This window comes from Mesoplodon densirostris, chromosome 9, assembly GCF_025265405.1.
Source record: "Mesoplodon densirostris isolate mMesDen1 chromosome 9, mMesDen1 primary haplotype, whole genome shotgun sequence".
NCBI lineage: Eukaryota > Metazoa > Chordata > Mammalia > Artiodactyla > Ziphiidae > Mesoplodon > Mesoplodon densirostris.
The window spans coordinates 55473572-55491449 of record NC_082669.1 but is presented as its reverse complement, the minus strand read 5'-3'; the positions used below and the strand labels follow the sequence as shown (position 1 = coordinate 55491449).

The 17878-nt window shown below is 38.9% G+C and overlaps 1 protein-coding gene across 1 annotated transcript in view; it reads left to right on the top strand.

The window, feature by feature from the left end:
- The window catches only part of COL1A2 (collagen type I alpha 2 chain), a 36262-nt gene extending 22004 nt beyond the window's left edge, over window positions 1-14258 (top strand). The window contains exons 32-52 of the mRNA XM_060107595.1: window positions 944-1051; window positions 1727-1780; window positions 2714-2767; window positions 3491-3544; window positions 3642-3695; window positions 3792-3899; window positions 4276-4329; window positions 5211-5264; window positions 6481-6642; window positions 7377-7484; window positions 8151-8258; window positions 8612-8665; window positions 8754-8861; window positions 9007-9060; window positions 9433-9540; window positions 10008-10061; window positions 10183-10290; window positions 10619-10877; window positions 11295-11479; window positions 12197-12439; window positions 13276-14258. Coding sequence (XP_059963578.1) covers window positions 944-1051; window positions 1727-1780; window positions 2714-2767; window positions 3491-3544; window positions 3642-3695; window positions 3792-3899; window positions 4276-4329; window positions 5211-5264; window positions 6481-6642; window positions 7377-7484; window positions 8151-8258; window positions 8612-8665; window positions 8754-8861; window positions 9007-9060; window positions 9433-9540; window positions 10008-10061; window positions 10183-10290; window positions 10619-10877; window positions 11295-11479; window positions 12197-12439; window positions 13276-13422 — 2238 coding nt within the window. The 3' untranslated portion in view covers window positions 13423-14258. The remainder of the gene's footprint in view (window positions 1-943; window positions 1052-1726; window positions 1781-2713; window positions 2768-3490; window positions 3545-3641; window positions 3696-3791; window positions 3900-4275; window positions 4330-5210; window positions 5265-6480; window positions 6643-7376; window positions 7485-8150; window positions 8259-8611; window positions 8666-8753; window positions 8862-9006; window positions 9061-9432; window positions 9541-10007; window positions 10062-10182; window positions 10291-10618; window positions 10878-11294; window positions 11480-12196; window positions 12440-13275) is intronic.
- The last annotated feature ends 3620 nt before the right edge of the window (window positions 14259-17878 follow it).

The window sequence follows — 17878 nt, the reverse complement described above, 5'->3', positions numbered from 1 at the left end:
TACTTTTGTCTTAATCTAGAAACATCATATACATTTGGACACTATTTTTAGAGAATGAACTTTTATCTTCCCAACATCCTACTTCATAAAGTAAAATTTCAAAAAGTAATCTAAATTTTAACAATAAGATAATTTTATGATGATAAAAATTAACTGGACAGTACATTCATCCCAAAAACATAAGCCTGAAAACTTGTGTTTCAAAATAGAATCTGTGGTCTAGATCTTAAAATAGATGGAATTACACATTTCTGAAAAACAGATTACTTCAACCACAATAAAGAGAAGGTAACATATTACTTCTGATTCTTACCTTTAAGGGGTAAAGATTTGCTATAAAAGGCTATTTTGGTATATGGAAGGATATTGGAAAAAATAAAAATAAAGTAAGAGGGAGAGAGGAAGTAAGAAAGGAAATATTGGTTCTGTGAGAAAGTACTTTCAAAGGGTTTTATCTCAGGAGCTAGTCAACAGGTTTTAAATATGTGGAATTGTAAGGTTTTATAAAAAAATGGAAGCTATAGTCCACACTCTTAAGAAGATTAGAATGTAAACATCTCCCCGGTTGATGAGGTCTCTTTCCACATTTCCTGTCTGAGCTAAGAGACTTAACCTTGAAAAACGTTTGTGGGCATTTTTCACTCTCTGCCTTCCATTGTCGTACCCTCTTCTCTCCCATGCCTGACTTCCTTAAGAGGACTGGGAGCAGGTTATAGAAAAATCACAGGCACCCATCCTACTACCCTCTTCTCTTTAGTCACTGTGTCATTAACAGCATCTTCCTCGGTTATATTCTCCCTCCTTTCAGTAGGCCTCCTTTGTGTCTCTAAGCAGGCGAGCATGCTATCCATTAAATGTTTAAATTGGAATGCTTCAAGAGTTTGGCTTTTCATTTTCTTCTTGTACCACAGAAATAACTGATTTCACATGTGTTTGATTCAAGGGCGAACCTGGTGTGGTTGGTGCTCCAGGCACTGCTGGTCCATCTGGTCCTAGTGGACTCCCAGGAGAAAGAGGTGCTGCTGGTATACCTGGAGGCAAGGGAGAAAAGGTAGCCTCTCAGTGTTTTACCTCAATACATATTGTTGATGAATTCTCACAAAGAAGGCTGTGCAAGGTCAACCTTTTTTTTTTTTTTTTTTTTTTTTTTTTACAGTTCTTGGCAGGTGGTCTGGTAGCATTTTGATATCTATCTATATACATTTCCCTCTGCCACCTAGCACCTACGCATTTCTAAACTCACTAATCTGGCAAAATTCCTTGCTACCATGGAATTTCACGCAAACAGATGGTGTTGAGTAATACATGAGGCTCATTTTAATGCCACTAACAATAATGCCTCAGCCTGCCCTAATTAATGGGAAGAAGCTATATTGAACAGCTGTCAACCGTGCTGCTGCATTAGTTATGCCATAAGAGTGATCAGGCACTGAAGCCCATTGTGATGTTGCCTTATAATTCTGTCCACATGAATTTGTACCTTGCTTGATTACGCTTCAGGAGGGTATATGGAAATTAGAAAAGAATATTTAACACTAATCTGGAAAGGGCCTTGAATTATTTTTTCCTCATTCAATATTTTATAGAATGGTAGGGAATCAAAACATTACTAAAGATCTTAAATGAACAAAAGTATTATAGCATCTTCTGTAAAAACACTGCGGATTAATTTTGATTCAAAAATTTGGTCGGAAAACAAAAAGTTGCTCTTGCTTTTTACTTTCAGGGTGAAACTGGTCTCAGAGGTGATGCTGGTAGCCACGGCAGAGATGGTGCTCGTGTGAGTAGAATTCTGTTGGTACTCAGATTGTTTTGTTCTGTTCTGTTTTGTTTTACATTTCACTCAATTTGAGTTGAGAAGCTTTCCAAAACTGAACTGACAAAAGAGGGATTCAAGTTTTGTAAAAGAGTATTCCATTCCTTCCTGGATCTATGACTAATAATATCATTTTACATGTTCCAAAAGAAAAATTCAAATGAGGACTTATCCCCTTGAAAGTCATAGCCTGAATTTTCTACCTTCCTTAGTGTTAACTATACCAAGTACAAACTACAGTCCAAAATCTCTAGGTTTAATAGAACATTAAGTGATTGTTTAAGTTATCATAGGGCTTTAGAAAAAACAATAATTCTTACATTTTAGGAAGCCAGAACCCCTAATAAGGTCCTATTTATTCAAATGTATACCCTAAGAATTTATCACTCAAAGAGCAGCCCCAAAGATTAACTGTTAATGCCATGGAGATGCCAATATAATCCCATAAAGGTATAATAATCCTACCTAGAGTGTTGATATCATGGCTCTTCCAGGCCATAAGCCACTTGGGCTCTTCTCACCTCTCCCCCAGGGCTGATAACTCCCTGTGGCACATTCATCATATCCTTTCTCCGACTCACACAGTCCTCACAGTTCTTAGCAAGGCTAGTCATTTGCTACTTTCCAGGGAATTTTACAAGAGCAGAGAGTTCAGATCTCCCCAGTGTTCCTAACCTGCCCACAACTTAGTTCCATAACCTTCACCACTAGGGTACTCTCCTCCTGAGAGTGGCTTCTAATAGTCTTGATAATTAGAACTGAAATGCTTCAAAGGCTTTCTTGGTGTCCACCCAGAGTGTTCAGTCACTGTATAAGCACAGCAAGGGGAAACAGCAAGGGTCACTTTTGACGGTATGGGGGTGTTATTAACAAGACTTGTTTTCTTTTTGGTACTAGGGTGCTCCTGGTGCTGTAGGTGCCCCTGGTCCTGCTGGAGCCAATGGGGACCGGGTAAGCATGCATTTTCACTGAGTTGCAGCTCTCTGATCCAATGGCGGTATCTAAAATTCCCTGCCACCCTGGCCCCAAAGGGCCCTGGCAATTCATTTTTATGGCTTGGTATAAAGCCCATTTATTTAAAAACTTATCCATTAGTATGGGGCAGCAAAAACAAACGCTGTGTGTTTAAAGTTCTCTTTCCCTTCCTATACACGTGCCAGGTATCTGATCTATACTTCAATCCCTATCATTTGTTTTAAAGTCTTTTAAAGTCTTTCGGGGTTGCCCATTAACAATATCCTAATGCACTGAGCCTTCTTGAAGCCTTCATTGTAAAAAAAAAAAAAATCAATAAAATACATAGTGTGCCCATTTCACATTGAACAGTCCACTTAAAATAGACCTTATTTATTGTATTGCACAAATTGCAGCAAATAGATCAGCCCTGTGTCCATCTAAAAATTAAAATGTCCTCCTCCTGGTATTGTGGGCACTGATTTATAGTGTTTTGGCAAGTGTATGACCAATACCATTTCACCCTCCAAAATGAATACAGTATTATGCAGGGTAAGAATCCATTTCACTTTTCTCTGTGAGATGTGAATTAGTTATCTCTTTGGATGCAATTGCAAACCCTGGCAAGAGCCCACTGTCTACGCCTGTTCCCTCTCCCTCCTACCTCTTTGAGCATTTGTGTGAGGAACACTGACAAACTCATTTTTGGCCCCCTTATAGGGTGAAGCTGGTCCTGCTGGTTCCGCTGGTCCTGCTGGTCCTCGTGGTAGCCCTGTAAGTAAAAACCTGGGTCACTTTAGACACTCATAACTTCTAGACACTGATGAATCTAAGATTGCTAAGACATTTTAAAATCCCTTTTCCCACCTAGGGTGAACGTGGTGAGGTTGGTCCCGCTGGCCCCAATGGATTTGCTGGTCCTGCTGTGAGTATCATGTGACACAGGTTAATCTGAAAACATTCCAAGTTAGCAAGTAGAGTAAGTTGGAACACCTGAACTATAACTGTTCCTTTCCAACAGGGCGCTGCTGGTCAAGCTGGTGCTAAAGGAGAGAGAGGAACCAAAGGACCCAAGGGTGAAAATGGCCCTACTGGCCCCCCAGGCCCCGTTGGAGCTGCTGGCCCATCTGTAAGTTGAATTCACTGATGGTCAACATAGCCTGTGCAGTTACCCATGAAATCTTATAACTCAACATAAATCAATCAAGTGCCTGCTATACATCAGGGAACATACCAGATAGAAGACAATTTTAAAATAAGAGTTAACATTTGCATACCACTTTACACATTATAAAAGTTTCATAAATATGGTTTTATCTCACTTCTTTGATTACCCATAAAGGTGGTAATATTGAAGTAAGGGCATTTATTTTATATAACACAGATAATCATTTTACATTTCTAGATTTGATTCTAATAGACATGGGGATGATCCATTTGAAGAAAAGAGTAATATTTATAAAGATTGTTTTCTGATTTGACCATCTTTTTTTGTTTCCATGTAGGGTCCAAATGGTCCCCCTGGTCCTGCTGGAAGTCGTGGTGATGGAGGCCCCCCTGTGAGTATTTACAGTGTATTCTGATAATTTTTCTTTCTTCAGAATCTATTAGGGACAACTTGAAAGTTTGGAAATTTTGGGTAATTTGGACTATAATGAGAGTCTTGAGAGTCAAGCTAAACTATTTAAAGAAATTCTGATAATGTAGTTAAGATCAGATTCATGGAATGTTAACTTAATCCCAGCTGGAACTCAGTGCACTGTATGTTGCTACCACTTCACTTGAGGTAGTGATAACCAAAGTTAACCCCAAGTAGTTTAATTGTGAAATGGGTAAAATATTTCTTTGGTACCTTTTATCGTTTTGTTGATGCCCCCCTTCTTCTGCCTGATTAGGTCCCTTCCCTTGGTGTCCAGTGCTATCACACTGACTTCCTAGAGACCCAAAGCTCCCCAGGAATCAACTCCACTGACTTCTTCCTCCTCTCATTGGACAGCAATTAATACCCTTGGTCTTTTATTATACCTTCTTCTGTAAACAAAATTACTTACTCAGTGTCCATTCCCTTAGCACCCAGCCAGGTGGTTAAGAGTTATTAATATATACAGATCATATATAATAATAGTATAGTGTCTTGTCTTCTTGCTTTTACAACCATCAGGCAATATGTTAGCATTTCAAAAAAGAACTATCAGAGCCTTAATGCACAATATAGGCATTGCAACTGGGGGCATGCTGGTCAGGAAGATGTGTAGAGATGGAGGGTCTTTGGGGTCCTGGGTATATTTAACATAATACCCTACCTGAGGCTGTCACTGCCTACTCTTTGGTCCATCCTTGGTCACATGTACTGAGGATTTTTCCAAGGGAGAAATTTCCATCTTACCCAAATTCCTGGAGTTGGTGCTGACTGTGGAATTTTAATGTGCTTGGTTCTTAGGGTGCTACTGGTTTCCCTGGTGCTGCTGGACGGACTGGTCCTCCTGGACCCTCTGTAAGTAAATCACTTCAAAATGTGTCTTGGGCCTCCCTGGTGGCGCAGTGGTTGAGAATCCGCCTGCCGATGCAGGGGATACAGGTTCGTGCCCCGGTCTGGGAGGATCCCATATGCCGTGGAGCGGCTGGGCCCGTGAGCCATGGCCGCTGAGCCTGCACGTCCGGAGCCTGTGCTCCGCAACGGGAGAGGCCACAACAGTGAGAGGCCCGCATACCGCAAAAAAAAAAAAAAAAAAAAAAAGTGTCTTCATTTATTTACTCTGGCCAAAATCCCTAGCCCCTAGTAGGAAACTGGTAAGAAACTCCCTATGAAAAACATGCTACTAATATTTTGCTATTACTTTCCTAATCTGAAATCAGTTTTTCTGAATCATTAAGGCAAAATCATCAAAAATTATATTAGAAATATCAGTTTAAGAGACTTTTATTCATGTGAACATAAGTCCCCTTGTCCCCTTTTAGGGGCATGGTCTCTTTGTTAAAAATAAAAAACAGAACAGTTTTAGTCACATATCAGATATTTCTATATCTAATTACCCTTTATGGCCAACATTCTGCCTCCGTTGTTAAAGTATAATTGTTCCTGAATTTAAAGGTGGTTTGGCCTCTAATTTAATTCTGATTCAGACTCTCCTGTCAGGACTCAAGAGAATTTAATTAATTACAAAGGATTAAGTCTTCTGGTTAAGGTTTCAGGGAAAAAAAATAGCGAAGATGTTGATTTCTTGGAATCCTTTCACAGGTTCATAACAGAAAAATCTTCATTCCCTGTAGGCATTTAATTAAACCTAGTTGAGAGCATATGTGATTCCTCAATTATGAGCAAAATGCCTGTATTGGCTTTCTTCAAAAAGAAACAAGCAGAGTCCTCCAAAACCCAAATTCCCATTCATTTACAGCTAGCTCTTATAACTCGACATAGTTTTGATTCCAGTATGCCAGGTGGCTGGTGGCGCAGCATTGCTTTTTCTCACAGACATTTGCCATAGCTTCTGCCTCGGTTGTTCACTTTATTACAGCCCCAGGAGAGGAAGATGAAAGTTGCTTCTTTCTACAAGAAAGATTGTTAAAACTTCTAAACATTTCTCCAAAATGACCAGGATATTATTTTGTTGCTTCAAGTTGTTTGCATCTTAATATTTAGAACCTCAGCTGCTCTCTCCCATTCCGTGATGATTAACAGAAAGTAAATGACCTCATGTATTTGCTCACAGGGTATCACTGGCCCCCCTGGTCCCCCTGGTCCTCCTGGTAAAGAAGGACTTCGTGGGCCTCGTGGTGACCAAGGTCCAGTTGGTCGAACTGGAGAAACAGGTGCTTCTGGCCCTCCTGGCTTTGCTGGTGAGAAGGGTCCCTCTGGAGAGCCTGGTACTGCTGTAAGTGATTTCAAACTCCTCTTCCTTAATACCTTGTGTTGAATTAATATAAATCCCTTATACAAATCTTCAGGTGGCATATATTTGTTGATGAGTATTGCAGGCTCTCAAGTAGAGCTCAGTTGAGCCAGGAAATCTATCCAACAGATATTGAGGTGTCATGGCTTCAGCAGATGCTCAGAAGGCACTAGATGGAGATGACAATAAGTGAGGGAACTCACTGTTTTATCAATACAGTCCTTTAAGCTGTTGTGAGGGTACCTCACTGGTACTGGGATTAGAACAGCATCCCATTGCTATGGTCACTCTACTATAAATTAATCAATATCAGTAAGCTACCACTTTTTTAAACATGCAATGTGCAGTATTATTGCTACTCTGAAATGGGACTTTACTAGACCTGGTGCAGTTAGAGGCCAAGGTCAAAATTTGCTTCCCAGCATAAATTCTGTAAGAACTCTATTCCGTCACTCCAAGATGGCTTCATTAATCCCAACCACATATTTTTAAATGTTCCATTGGTCTCAAGGAGGAACCAGGTACAAAGAAATAAACATGCCAAGATGTAAACTCATTGTCTTCACTAGAGAAAAGATAGCCAAAGATATGTTCTACTAATAGGAGGTCATTAGCCTTTTTCTAAACTGAGGATAAACTCATTCTCAGAAGCCTCAAGCCAACCTGTGTTATCTCCTAGGGTCTTACAGTAATACTCTATTTTTACTGTTGTTTAGGGATCTCCTGGCACCCCAGGTCCTCAAGGTCTTCTTGGTGCTCCTGGTTTTCTGGGTCTCCCAGGCTCTAGAGGTGAACGTGGTCTACCAGGTGTTGCTGGATCTGTGGTGAGTGTTTGACACCATTCTTATTCTCATTAACATAAGAAAAGATTTAAAAGCTGCCACTTCAACTGTGACAGATTGATCAGTGAATAACTCCACTTAAGATTTTTTATTCATGGCATTTTCTTTATACAGATCACATGTCACTTATCTAAGAGGCTTTAATACCACCTTAGACACATGCTATAAAGACACAGCTCAACATTATGCAGAACAATTTTTGTTCTTTTTACATGCTTAAAAACGATATAAGCTCTAATTGCATTTACTCCTCTGCAGTATGAAATGCTAGCATCATCTATCCTGTAGGAAGAATGAACCTCTAGAAGTTCTGAATCATTCCATTAAACCTAATACATGACAGCAACTAGGAACCATCTAATCTCCATAAACTCTCTCAACTTTATGAATTCATTTTATTTGGAAAATCAGATGAAACTAGACTCACCTTGTACAGAGCAACATTCCAAAAGTACATAAAGCTGACCGTCTAAGTGTGTAGGAGGAGGGCAAAGAGGATGCTAATGACACTTCTTACCATTATGTGGCCCACTCACTTTCAATGTGCCTTCTCGCTTAAAACTGGAATCCCCTGGCTAACACTGTTTTGGGAGAATGAGAGTGGCACTCAATCCAATGAGAGGAATGTTGTCTTCTCTGTCTCTTTAGGGTGAACCTGGCCCTCTCGGCATTGCAGGCCCAACTGGGGCCCGTGGTCCCCCTGGTGCTGTGGGTAATCCTGGCGTCAATGGTGCTCCTGGTGAAGCTGGTCGTGATGTGAGTCCAACATCTGGTTTGTAAAATATAACCTAGCAGTACTTCCTTGTGTGTAACTTTGTATCCTGAGCTGTGGTCTACATGTACTCACCACTCCCAGTATTGACAATCCTAAAAATAACTTGGGCTGGGGAATGAGTCTTTAAGTAGCATACTTCAAGTTGGCCAAAATATTTTTAAAAAAACAACTCTATAAAAATCTAGGTTGGCAAGTTCTTATTCCTATTTTTAACAGCCTGAAAAGGGGGTTCTCCCTTGGGCACTGGGAGTAATGAAGGCAGATAGCTGAACTGTAGGGGTCAGTGAGCTACAGAGCCTCCCTAAGCACCTTAATTGGCATGGTGTCTTCACAGGGCAACCCTGGGAGTGACGGTCCCCCAGGCCGCGATGGTCAAGCTGGACACAAGGTCAGTACACCTCACTGTTGTTCTCTAACTTAAAAAGGACTAAACTACAGGCCAGATTGATACTAAGCTTCATTTCTGCCTTCGGCAGGGGGAGCGTGGTTACCCTGGTAACATTGGTCCCACTGGTACTGTGGGCGCACCTGGTCCTCAAGGCCCTGTGGGTCCCACTGGCAAACATGGACACCGCGGTGAATCTGTAAGTTTATAAACACCAGTCCCTTAATGCTGTCATCCTCAACAGGCTTTACCTCTGACCTCCCCACACTTGGGAACTGTGGTGGCCTAGGGAGGAGGATCTTTGGCTTGGCTGATAAATTGTGTTTTTCTTTTCTAATTCACAGGGTCCTTCTGGTCCTGTTGGTCTGGCCGGTGCTGTTGGTCCAAGAGGTCCTAGTGTATGTACATGGTGAAGATTTCTGTACAACAGTTAGGGAGAATCAGTCCACACTGTCCATTAAAGAAGATAAATAATACATAGACTGGATTTTATATATTTTTTAAAATTTAGTCCATGTGGAGAGTTGCTACAAATACCTTTTAATCTCTTATATTTCAAATCTATTCTTATTTGTATTAAATTATCACAACACTTAGCCACTTTACAGACAGCTCAACTAAAGCAGATTAAGAGTTGGGAGTAGCACCCACATGGCTTTTAGACCTTTGTATGTCTTGAATTATCTTTGTAAACAGATTGAACAATATTTGTGGAGAAATGAGTGTCATCTTTCAAAGGTAAATGTCCTATCTGTCCTTTTTCTTTATAGGGCCCACAAGGTATTCGAGGTGATAAGGGAGAGCCTGGTGATAAGGGGCCTAGAGGTCTTCCTGGCTTAAAGGGACACAATGGATTGCAGGGTCTTCCTGGTCTTGCTGTAAGTACAATGTGGACATCCAGCATGTACACAGATCTTAAAGTCCTTCAACTCAGAATGAACTTCCTCACAATTTCACTGCTATTGTTCTAAAATGTCCTACATCATATTCACTTCCCGTTCTCTAACTCCATAGCTCAGAGGTAATGTGATTTCATCCCAACATGAAAAGGTGAGGGTTAGGGGAGATAGAAATATACATATATTAAAATCTCCTGGCAACAATGTCCTTCAACCCCACTTAAAATAAATATAATTAGAGGAATGACTAATATTGCACTTCTGAAATGGCTTGTAGAAAAAAATAATTGAATATAATAGACATAATGAGAGAAAAGAGTCCCATTTTACATTTTCAATTTTCTCAATCCAGAGTCCATTGAAACTAAAGTTTTCCATTCAATTTTTTGAAATCTATGTATCGACACATGTTCTGAAAGTGTGATTTTCCTATTCTCTCTTTAAAGGGTCATCATGGCGATCAAGGTGCTCCTGGCACTGTGGGTCCTGCTGGTCCTAGGGTAGGTCAACTAAGAGACGTTTATCTCTGAAAGGAGCCTATGGCAGGCAGTGAGCCCCAGACCTCTTCTCCCTTGTGGGGTTTTTGCTGGCTCACACAGACTTGGTTTCCTTCTTCCCTAGGGCCCTTCTGGTCCTTCTGGCCCTTCTGGCAAGGACGGTCGCACTGGACATCCTGGTGCAGTCGGACCTGCTGGCATTCGTGGCTCTCAGGGTAGCCAAGGCCCTGCTGTAAGTATGATTTAGGGAAATAATAAAGGGCATCACTGACCTAAAGGAATATCTTCTTTAGACTAAACCAAGACAATTACAACAACACATTAAAGTAATCCCCTGTTTCTGTATGTTCTCTAAAATATATAAAAATTGTCTTTATGTAATGAGCTCTATAAGCCCATCCCTGCAAGTATGCCTGGGAGCAAGTTGTTATTTACATGAACTTGATTCTTTTTTACTTATTAGAACATGCTTTTGTGTGAATCTCGACGGAAAACCTGCTCTCGTTCTCTCTCACTGTAACCAAATACAAAGCCTCCTCTTTCTTACTTATACTTTGCAGGGCCCTCCTGGTCCTCCTGGTCCTCCTGGCCCTCCTGGCCCAAGTGGTGGTGGTTATGACTTCGGTTTTGATGGAGACTTCTACAGGGCTGACCAGCCTCGCTCACCACCGTCTCTCAGACCCAAGGATTATGAAGTTGATGCTACTCTGAAATCTCTCAACAACCAGATTGAGACTCTTCTTACTCCAGAAGGCTCTAGGAAGAACCCAGCTCGCACATGCCGTGACTTGAGACTCAGCCACCCAGAATGGAGCAGTGGTAGGTTGAGATGTCCAACCAGAATGACCCTTCTCTCAAGTTAGGCTTTTCAAAATCAGTTCCCACTGATATTTAGAGTAAAAAGGTATTTGGGTAAAAACTGCATTATGTGAAATCATACCCACTTAATAAAACATTTTCTTCTCCCAACCAGCACCCATTTTCAAGATTGTCTTGATATCTGTTTTTGCCCTTTTCATGGTAATAAGTACCCTGATTTGATTTTCATGGAGCGGAGAGGAGGAACTGTCTAATTTAGAAAATAGCCACCCTCTTCCTGTTAATGTGGAGTAGACAATATAACAGTACAATCAAAACTGTTACTTATGGGTATCAGAATCTTTGACTAGTAATTATTAGAACCTATGTGCCACTCAATGAGAGGTTTTATGATCTGGGTCTTGTTTTTTTTAAAAGGTTACTACTGGATTGACCCTAACCAAGGATGTACTATGGATGCTATCAAAGTATACTGTGATTTCTCTACTGGTGAAACCTGCATCCGGGCTCAGCCTGAAAACATCCCAGTCAAGAACTGGTACAGAAGTTCCAAGGCCAAGAAGCATGTCTGGGTAGGAGAAACTATCAATGGTGGTACCCAGGTAAGGAATCCTACAAACATTCCTTCTCCTACTAAATAATATCTTGTTAGGATTATTTGTTTTTTAATTATCTACATTTTAGCCCTTTACCAAAATGGGCTTTTTAAAAGAAACTACTCTGTTCTTGGGTTTGGTTATATCCTAGATTGCACATTAAAGATGGATTGATTAGACATACCCATATAATTCAAAAATAATTATTCAAATGTGACTTAATTGATAATCACTGGAGAAACTGACTGATGTCATTTAGTGTGAAGGAGTACTGGCCAGCATATAGTCCAGTACTCATGCCACATGTATTTTCAAGATACGAGCTTTTCTGAATTTCTAATTAAAAGTTTTCATCAACTTTCTTGGTGGGAATTACAGAAAACGAAAACTAAAGGGGTCTGAATCTCTAGATCCTTGCTCTCTTATTTTAAAAAAGAAACTCGTGTGTGTATGTGTGTGTGTGTGTGTGTGTGTGTATGTATGTATATCTGGGCTTTATCTGAAACAGGTCCCTTTTTGAGATGACTTGCCTCAGCTTGGTAGTTCTTATGTTCCTTCTAGGTAGCTTATATTTCAAAGACAAGTGAATTGAGTTTCCTTTAAAAGTACAAGTTCAGATCTGAGTCCATTATTCCTCTCTATACCAGACTGTTTTTTTAAATTTGACTCTTAGTATCTGAGTCCTTCTTCATTTAACTGGAATGCCCATCTTATTCTCTGTAGTTTGAATATAACGGTGAAGGAGTAACCACCAAGGAAATGGCTACCCAACTTGCCTTCATGCGCCTGCTGGCCAACCATGCCTCTCAAAACATCACCTACCATTGCAAGAACAGCATTGCATACATGGATGAGGAGACTGGCAACCTGAAAAAGGCTGTCATTCTGCAAGGATCCAATGATGTTGAACTTGTTGCCGAGGGCAACAGCAGATTCACTTACACTGTTCTTGTAGATGGCTGCTCGGTAAGTAATAGTGAAATATGGGAATAACATTTATTTGGGAAGTGGGATAGTGGAGCATAGACCATTAAATGAACAGATGAATTAGAGACCGAACTTATTTGATTTTTCTTTCATAAATGTATTTGTTTAAATTCAGATGGTAAATTCAGAATATTCTTATCAGATCTTGCCTTCTGAAATTTTCTGAAATACTGAAATATATACTCTGTTCCATGTATTAGTTATTTGTCTTTTAACATAAGTTTCTTAAATGACGATGTATACCCATAACTTAAAATTACTTGCAGTTAAAAGGGCCCAAACTGTAACTTATAGTTATATGTATTTTATTTTACTTATTAGTATGGCCTACATTTAATTTTTCTTTATGCTTTCTCTATAATATACAATAAATTGAAGAAAATTTAAATTCACTAATAGTAGTACTGCATAGCCACCCAACCACACACATCCTGAAAAGATAATGTAGAAATAAACCTCTTGGAATATGCCTTGGAACGTTTTTTTTTATAAAATTAGACTGGTAGGAAACCTCTCCCTGTAAAGACAGCACTGATGCTACTGTTTCACAGATACACTTGTTGATCTGAGACACACATCTTCAGAAGGACATGAGCCAAAAAGTGGTTATTATAATATCTAGTATATAATATTATATAACATATAATTATATATAAATATTATCTAATATATAATTATATATAAATATATGTTCTATATAATTATATATTATATAATACAATTGTATGCAATATATAATTATATAATATTATACAAGATGATTAGGTTCCATAATAGTGCTGCTTTATGTATATTTTTCTTCTCTTTTTAAACAGAAAAAGATAAATGAATGGAGAAAGACAATCATTGAATATAAAACAAATAAGCCATCTCGCCTGCCCATCCTTGATATTGCACCTTTGGACATCGGTGGCGCTGACCAAGAAATCAGATTGAACATTGGCCCAGTCTGTTTCAAATAAATGAACTCAACCTAAATTAAAGAAAAAGGAAATCTGAAAAATTTCTCTCTTGGCCATTTCTTTTTCTTCTTTCTTAACTGAAAGCTGAATCCTTCCATTTCTTCTGCACATCTACTTGCTTAAATTGTGGGCAAAAGAGAAGAAGAAGGATTGATCAGAGCATTGTGCAATACAATTTAATTAATTCCCTTTCCCTTTCCCCCCTCCAAAAGATTTGGAATTTTTTTTTCAACACTCTTAAACTTGTGGAAAATGTCAACCTTTGTAAGAAAACCAAAATAAAAATTGAAAAATAAAAACCATGAACATTTGCACCACTTGTGGCTTTTGAATATCTTCCACAGAGGGAAGTTTAAAACCCAAACTTCCAAAGGTGTAAACTACCTCAAAACACTTTCCTGTGAGTGTGATCTACACCATTAGGTGCTGACCTAGACAGAGTTGAGCTGAGGTATCTGTTTTTTGTTCAAAATACAAAGGTGCTAACTAATAGTATTTCAGATACTTGAAGAATGTTGATGGTGCTAGGAGAATTTGAGAAGAAATACTCCTCTGTGTTGAGTTGTATTGTGTATTTTTTTCATTTGATTTAACATCAGTATTTTACATCTTATTCCCGAATAAAAGTAAGTGGATCGTTTGCCCAACATTGTCCTCTTCTTTAAATTCAGCATTTGTTCTTTGCCAGTCTCATTTTCATCCTCTCCCATGGTTCCAAAGAAGCCTTGTTTCTCGGACAAGCAGAAAAATTAAATTGTACCTATTTTGTATATGTGAGATGTTTAAATAAATTGTGCAAAAAATGAAATAAAGCATGTTTGGTTTTCCAAAGAAAATATTGAGTAGAATTCCTTGCTTCAATGCTCTTTGCAGTATAAATATGGATTATAGCATCTCTAACCAGCCATTAGACCAAGTATTTCTCATTAGATAGGAACTATGCAAAAAGGGCAGTTTGGTATGGTAGAAAGAGCAGAGAACAAGGACCCTAGAGATCTGAGCTCCAATTCTGGCTCAGCTCCTTCTGGCTAAATGACCTTGAGCGCTTTACCTTTCTGAGTTTCAGTTTATCTATAACGTGGGGAAGATTCCTTCTCTGAACTGTTAAACATTTGCCCTACTCAAAATACATAATACCTAGGCAACATGGCAATTGTTGACTTAAGTTTATTCTAAGTAGAGGTCCATAGAACTTTTTGGTTTATTATCTATTAAGCACTTTGAAACAGTGGCTGAAAGTTGGTCTATGCACAATTAATACTATTAACTAAAACAGTTTCAAATATTCAGTAAAAATGCCATACACTTAAATCTGATGCAACTGAGTACAATGCCTGTTAAGAGGTAATGTGTGTGCTGTCAATCAGCACAGACAGTTGTGGATAATAGTACCATGAACACCTACCTGCCAAATCAAGTTCATTTTCCTCCCCTGCACCTTTCAATGACATCTTTAATACACTTAAACATAGTAATGTGTCAAGTAAAATGTTAAGATTCATTTAGAGCTTATTTCCTGTTGCAGAACATAATTGTGATTGTAATATTTGCCTCCTGTTATAAGTCATCTCGAGATTCAATTAGTTTTTAAAGCAAAAGACTGAACATGATAAAAATCTAAAATTAACTCTAAAAAGTTAGCAAGGTCTGTTAACCAAATGGTAACTTCAAATTATGGTCCTTCCACCACCTAAATCAGAACACTAGAATGCTTATTAAAATGCAGATTCCCAATCCTCATCCACCAAATTAAGATTTAGTAAGGAATCAGTATTCTTTTAAGCACCTTGAAAAATTCTGACATGCACCAATTGGCAAACCACTAGATAAGGTGATTTCAACAATCCTTTGTAGTTTTAACATTTTATGTCTGGCAAGAACGAATCAATATACCTAACCAAGCAACATAAAGAAAACTGAACCTCTGGAATCAGAGTACTAGTACTCCCCACAAATTACTAATTGAAACAGCCAAGACAAACTTACATAATAACCAGTTAGAAATCTCTGGATAAAGCATATGCTATGCCCTCAGGCTCACAATACAAGAACACACGATAAAGTTGATAAAGTTGGTATAAGGAAGGGAGAAAGAGCAGGAAGAAAACCAACATTTATTGAGTACCAACTACGAGCCAAAACTATGCTACATGTTAGTAATGACTTTTGTCAAACTGTATCCAAATAGGGAGATTTCCTAAGCAAGCAGTCACTTAATAATCATTTAATCATCCTTATGAGATAGTATATGAAAACAGTTAAATAATGATATATCTTATCGATAGATAACAATAAAGAAATAAATGATAGAATATCTAATAAATACTAATAAGGAAAAAATAATGATATATCTAACAGATAATAATAGGAAAATAGTGAAATAAATTTTTGTATCTCAATAACATTTACAAGGATAATTAAACAAAAAAAATGTAATAGAATGTTACAATCTTTAAAATATAATATTCAAGCACACTGTCATTAAAAATATTTTAAATGCGAGTAAAAATACTGAGTAGGTACATTTATGTAGTACTGATAGAAATGATTTTTATCTCTAAATTATCCAAATGTGCTATAATGTAGTTATATTACTTTTATCATTTACAACAAATTTACTCTTAAAATATCATGAAAAGAAATAAGCAGTCACAGTGAAAACAATCCTGGTTGAGGAGTGACCAACTCCAGGGGAAGGGTGGTCACCCTCCCGCCCACCCACTTTCTGAAAGAGAAGGAAAATCCTAACCTAAGAGTCATCATTCATCATGTCCCAGCCACTCTGGGGGACACTGGGGAGGGGTGTACAAACCCATACCAGGCAGCAGCATCCTCAGGGATCTTGCAGTTCAATTGCAGAGAGAGAATAAAATAATGCCTGAACACAATTTTAAATGAAGTGTCCTCTGAGGATAGCAGAGGACATTATTAATTAAGGAGATGGAATCCCAGGAAATTGACCTTAGCCTCATGCAGTAACAGTGATATTTGGACTGAGCTGGCCAGCTCTTGCCAGAGATCTCACATCACCTTCTAGCCTTCTGTCTGGCTAAATGTTTCTTTTCCAGAATCCACATATTAGAACGATCTGGTACTTACCAAGACAGGAGGTCCACTGTTAGTGTTTCCAGGGCCTGGGCGATGTACTGAAGGCTTGGCCTTTGAACAGCAGGTCCCCTCTTCAGAGGCTAATCACCAGACTCAAGGGAACCTCCTCACAACATCTCCCGACCCTTGGTCATGTGAAGGTCAGCTGCCTCTAACTTGTGTTAGTGTGAGAGGGAAGAAGATTGCACGTGAGAGAGTTGAAGGAGCTAGGTAGCCAAGATGAGGGGAAGAGATATTAATGAAGTCTGGTAAAAACGGTCATTTAAAATTCAAAGTCAATACAGCTAATGCACTGGCAAAGAGCAAAGACACCTGAGCAATGCTGAACACATTTATTATCTTTAATGCCAAAAGACTTTTTTATGCTATTCCACTTAATATCACTGAAAAGGAAGTTCAGAAATTGGATTATATATAAGAAAAGTTGGAAATGTCATTTTGGGTCAGAACAACAATCCATCTAGATAAGTACTTTGCCTTTGACAGTGGCACCAGGGGAAATTTGGGAGAAACAGTGGTTGGCACTTCCCATGAAGCCAGCCTCAAAACTCCCATTTAATAACCCATTGTAAATCTTTTTTGTACATAGATGTATCTAAACCCTTCCAGAGCCCTCTATCTGTTTTGAAATATGTTGGTATTACAGTACCAACAGGAGAGAGCTAATGCTGAATTGTTAGTTCAGTTTCCTGGCCCTCTGATCAAGTAGCTAAATATGTTTTCTATCCCTATGCCTGGATCAGCCAGGGATCAACAACTCAGTGGCCTGGGGGAGCACCAGTAACTGCAACAATGGGGCCACAGACAGCCCATAATGATTGACTTATCCCTGCTGTTCAGTGAAATGAGCATATAATTTGTGGTTGGCAGCCAAGGTTATGCGCATCAGCTCCACCACCGACTAGCCATGGGGCCTTGGGAAAGTCTCTTAAGTTTTCTGAGAATTTGGTTAACATACCTGCTCTCAGAGATTTCCATCAGCATACCTACTGTGCCTATCTAACAGAACCATTGGGAGGACTAGGTGGGGCATATGTGAAAGTGCTTAATGAAGTGTAGGCAAATGTTACCTGTCATCATTAGGTCTAAAACTTCCAGTCACTTGTAATCCCCTCTTGATTTAAGTTCCTATCCCTGGCCTTCCAGTTTAGGGAGAGGAGAGACGAGAATTTAAATTTAATTAGCACCATTCCTGAATTGGTAGTCTATCAATTTTGAGTTGTGCCTCCCTATCAGTAAAAATGGGAGCTCTTACAACTAATTTTGTTAATCTAATTATATATAAATGTTATATGTGTACTGTTGCACTAATATATTATGTGCAATATAAAACCTACATGGACAAAAA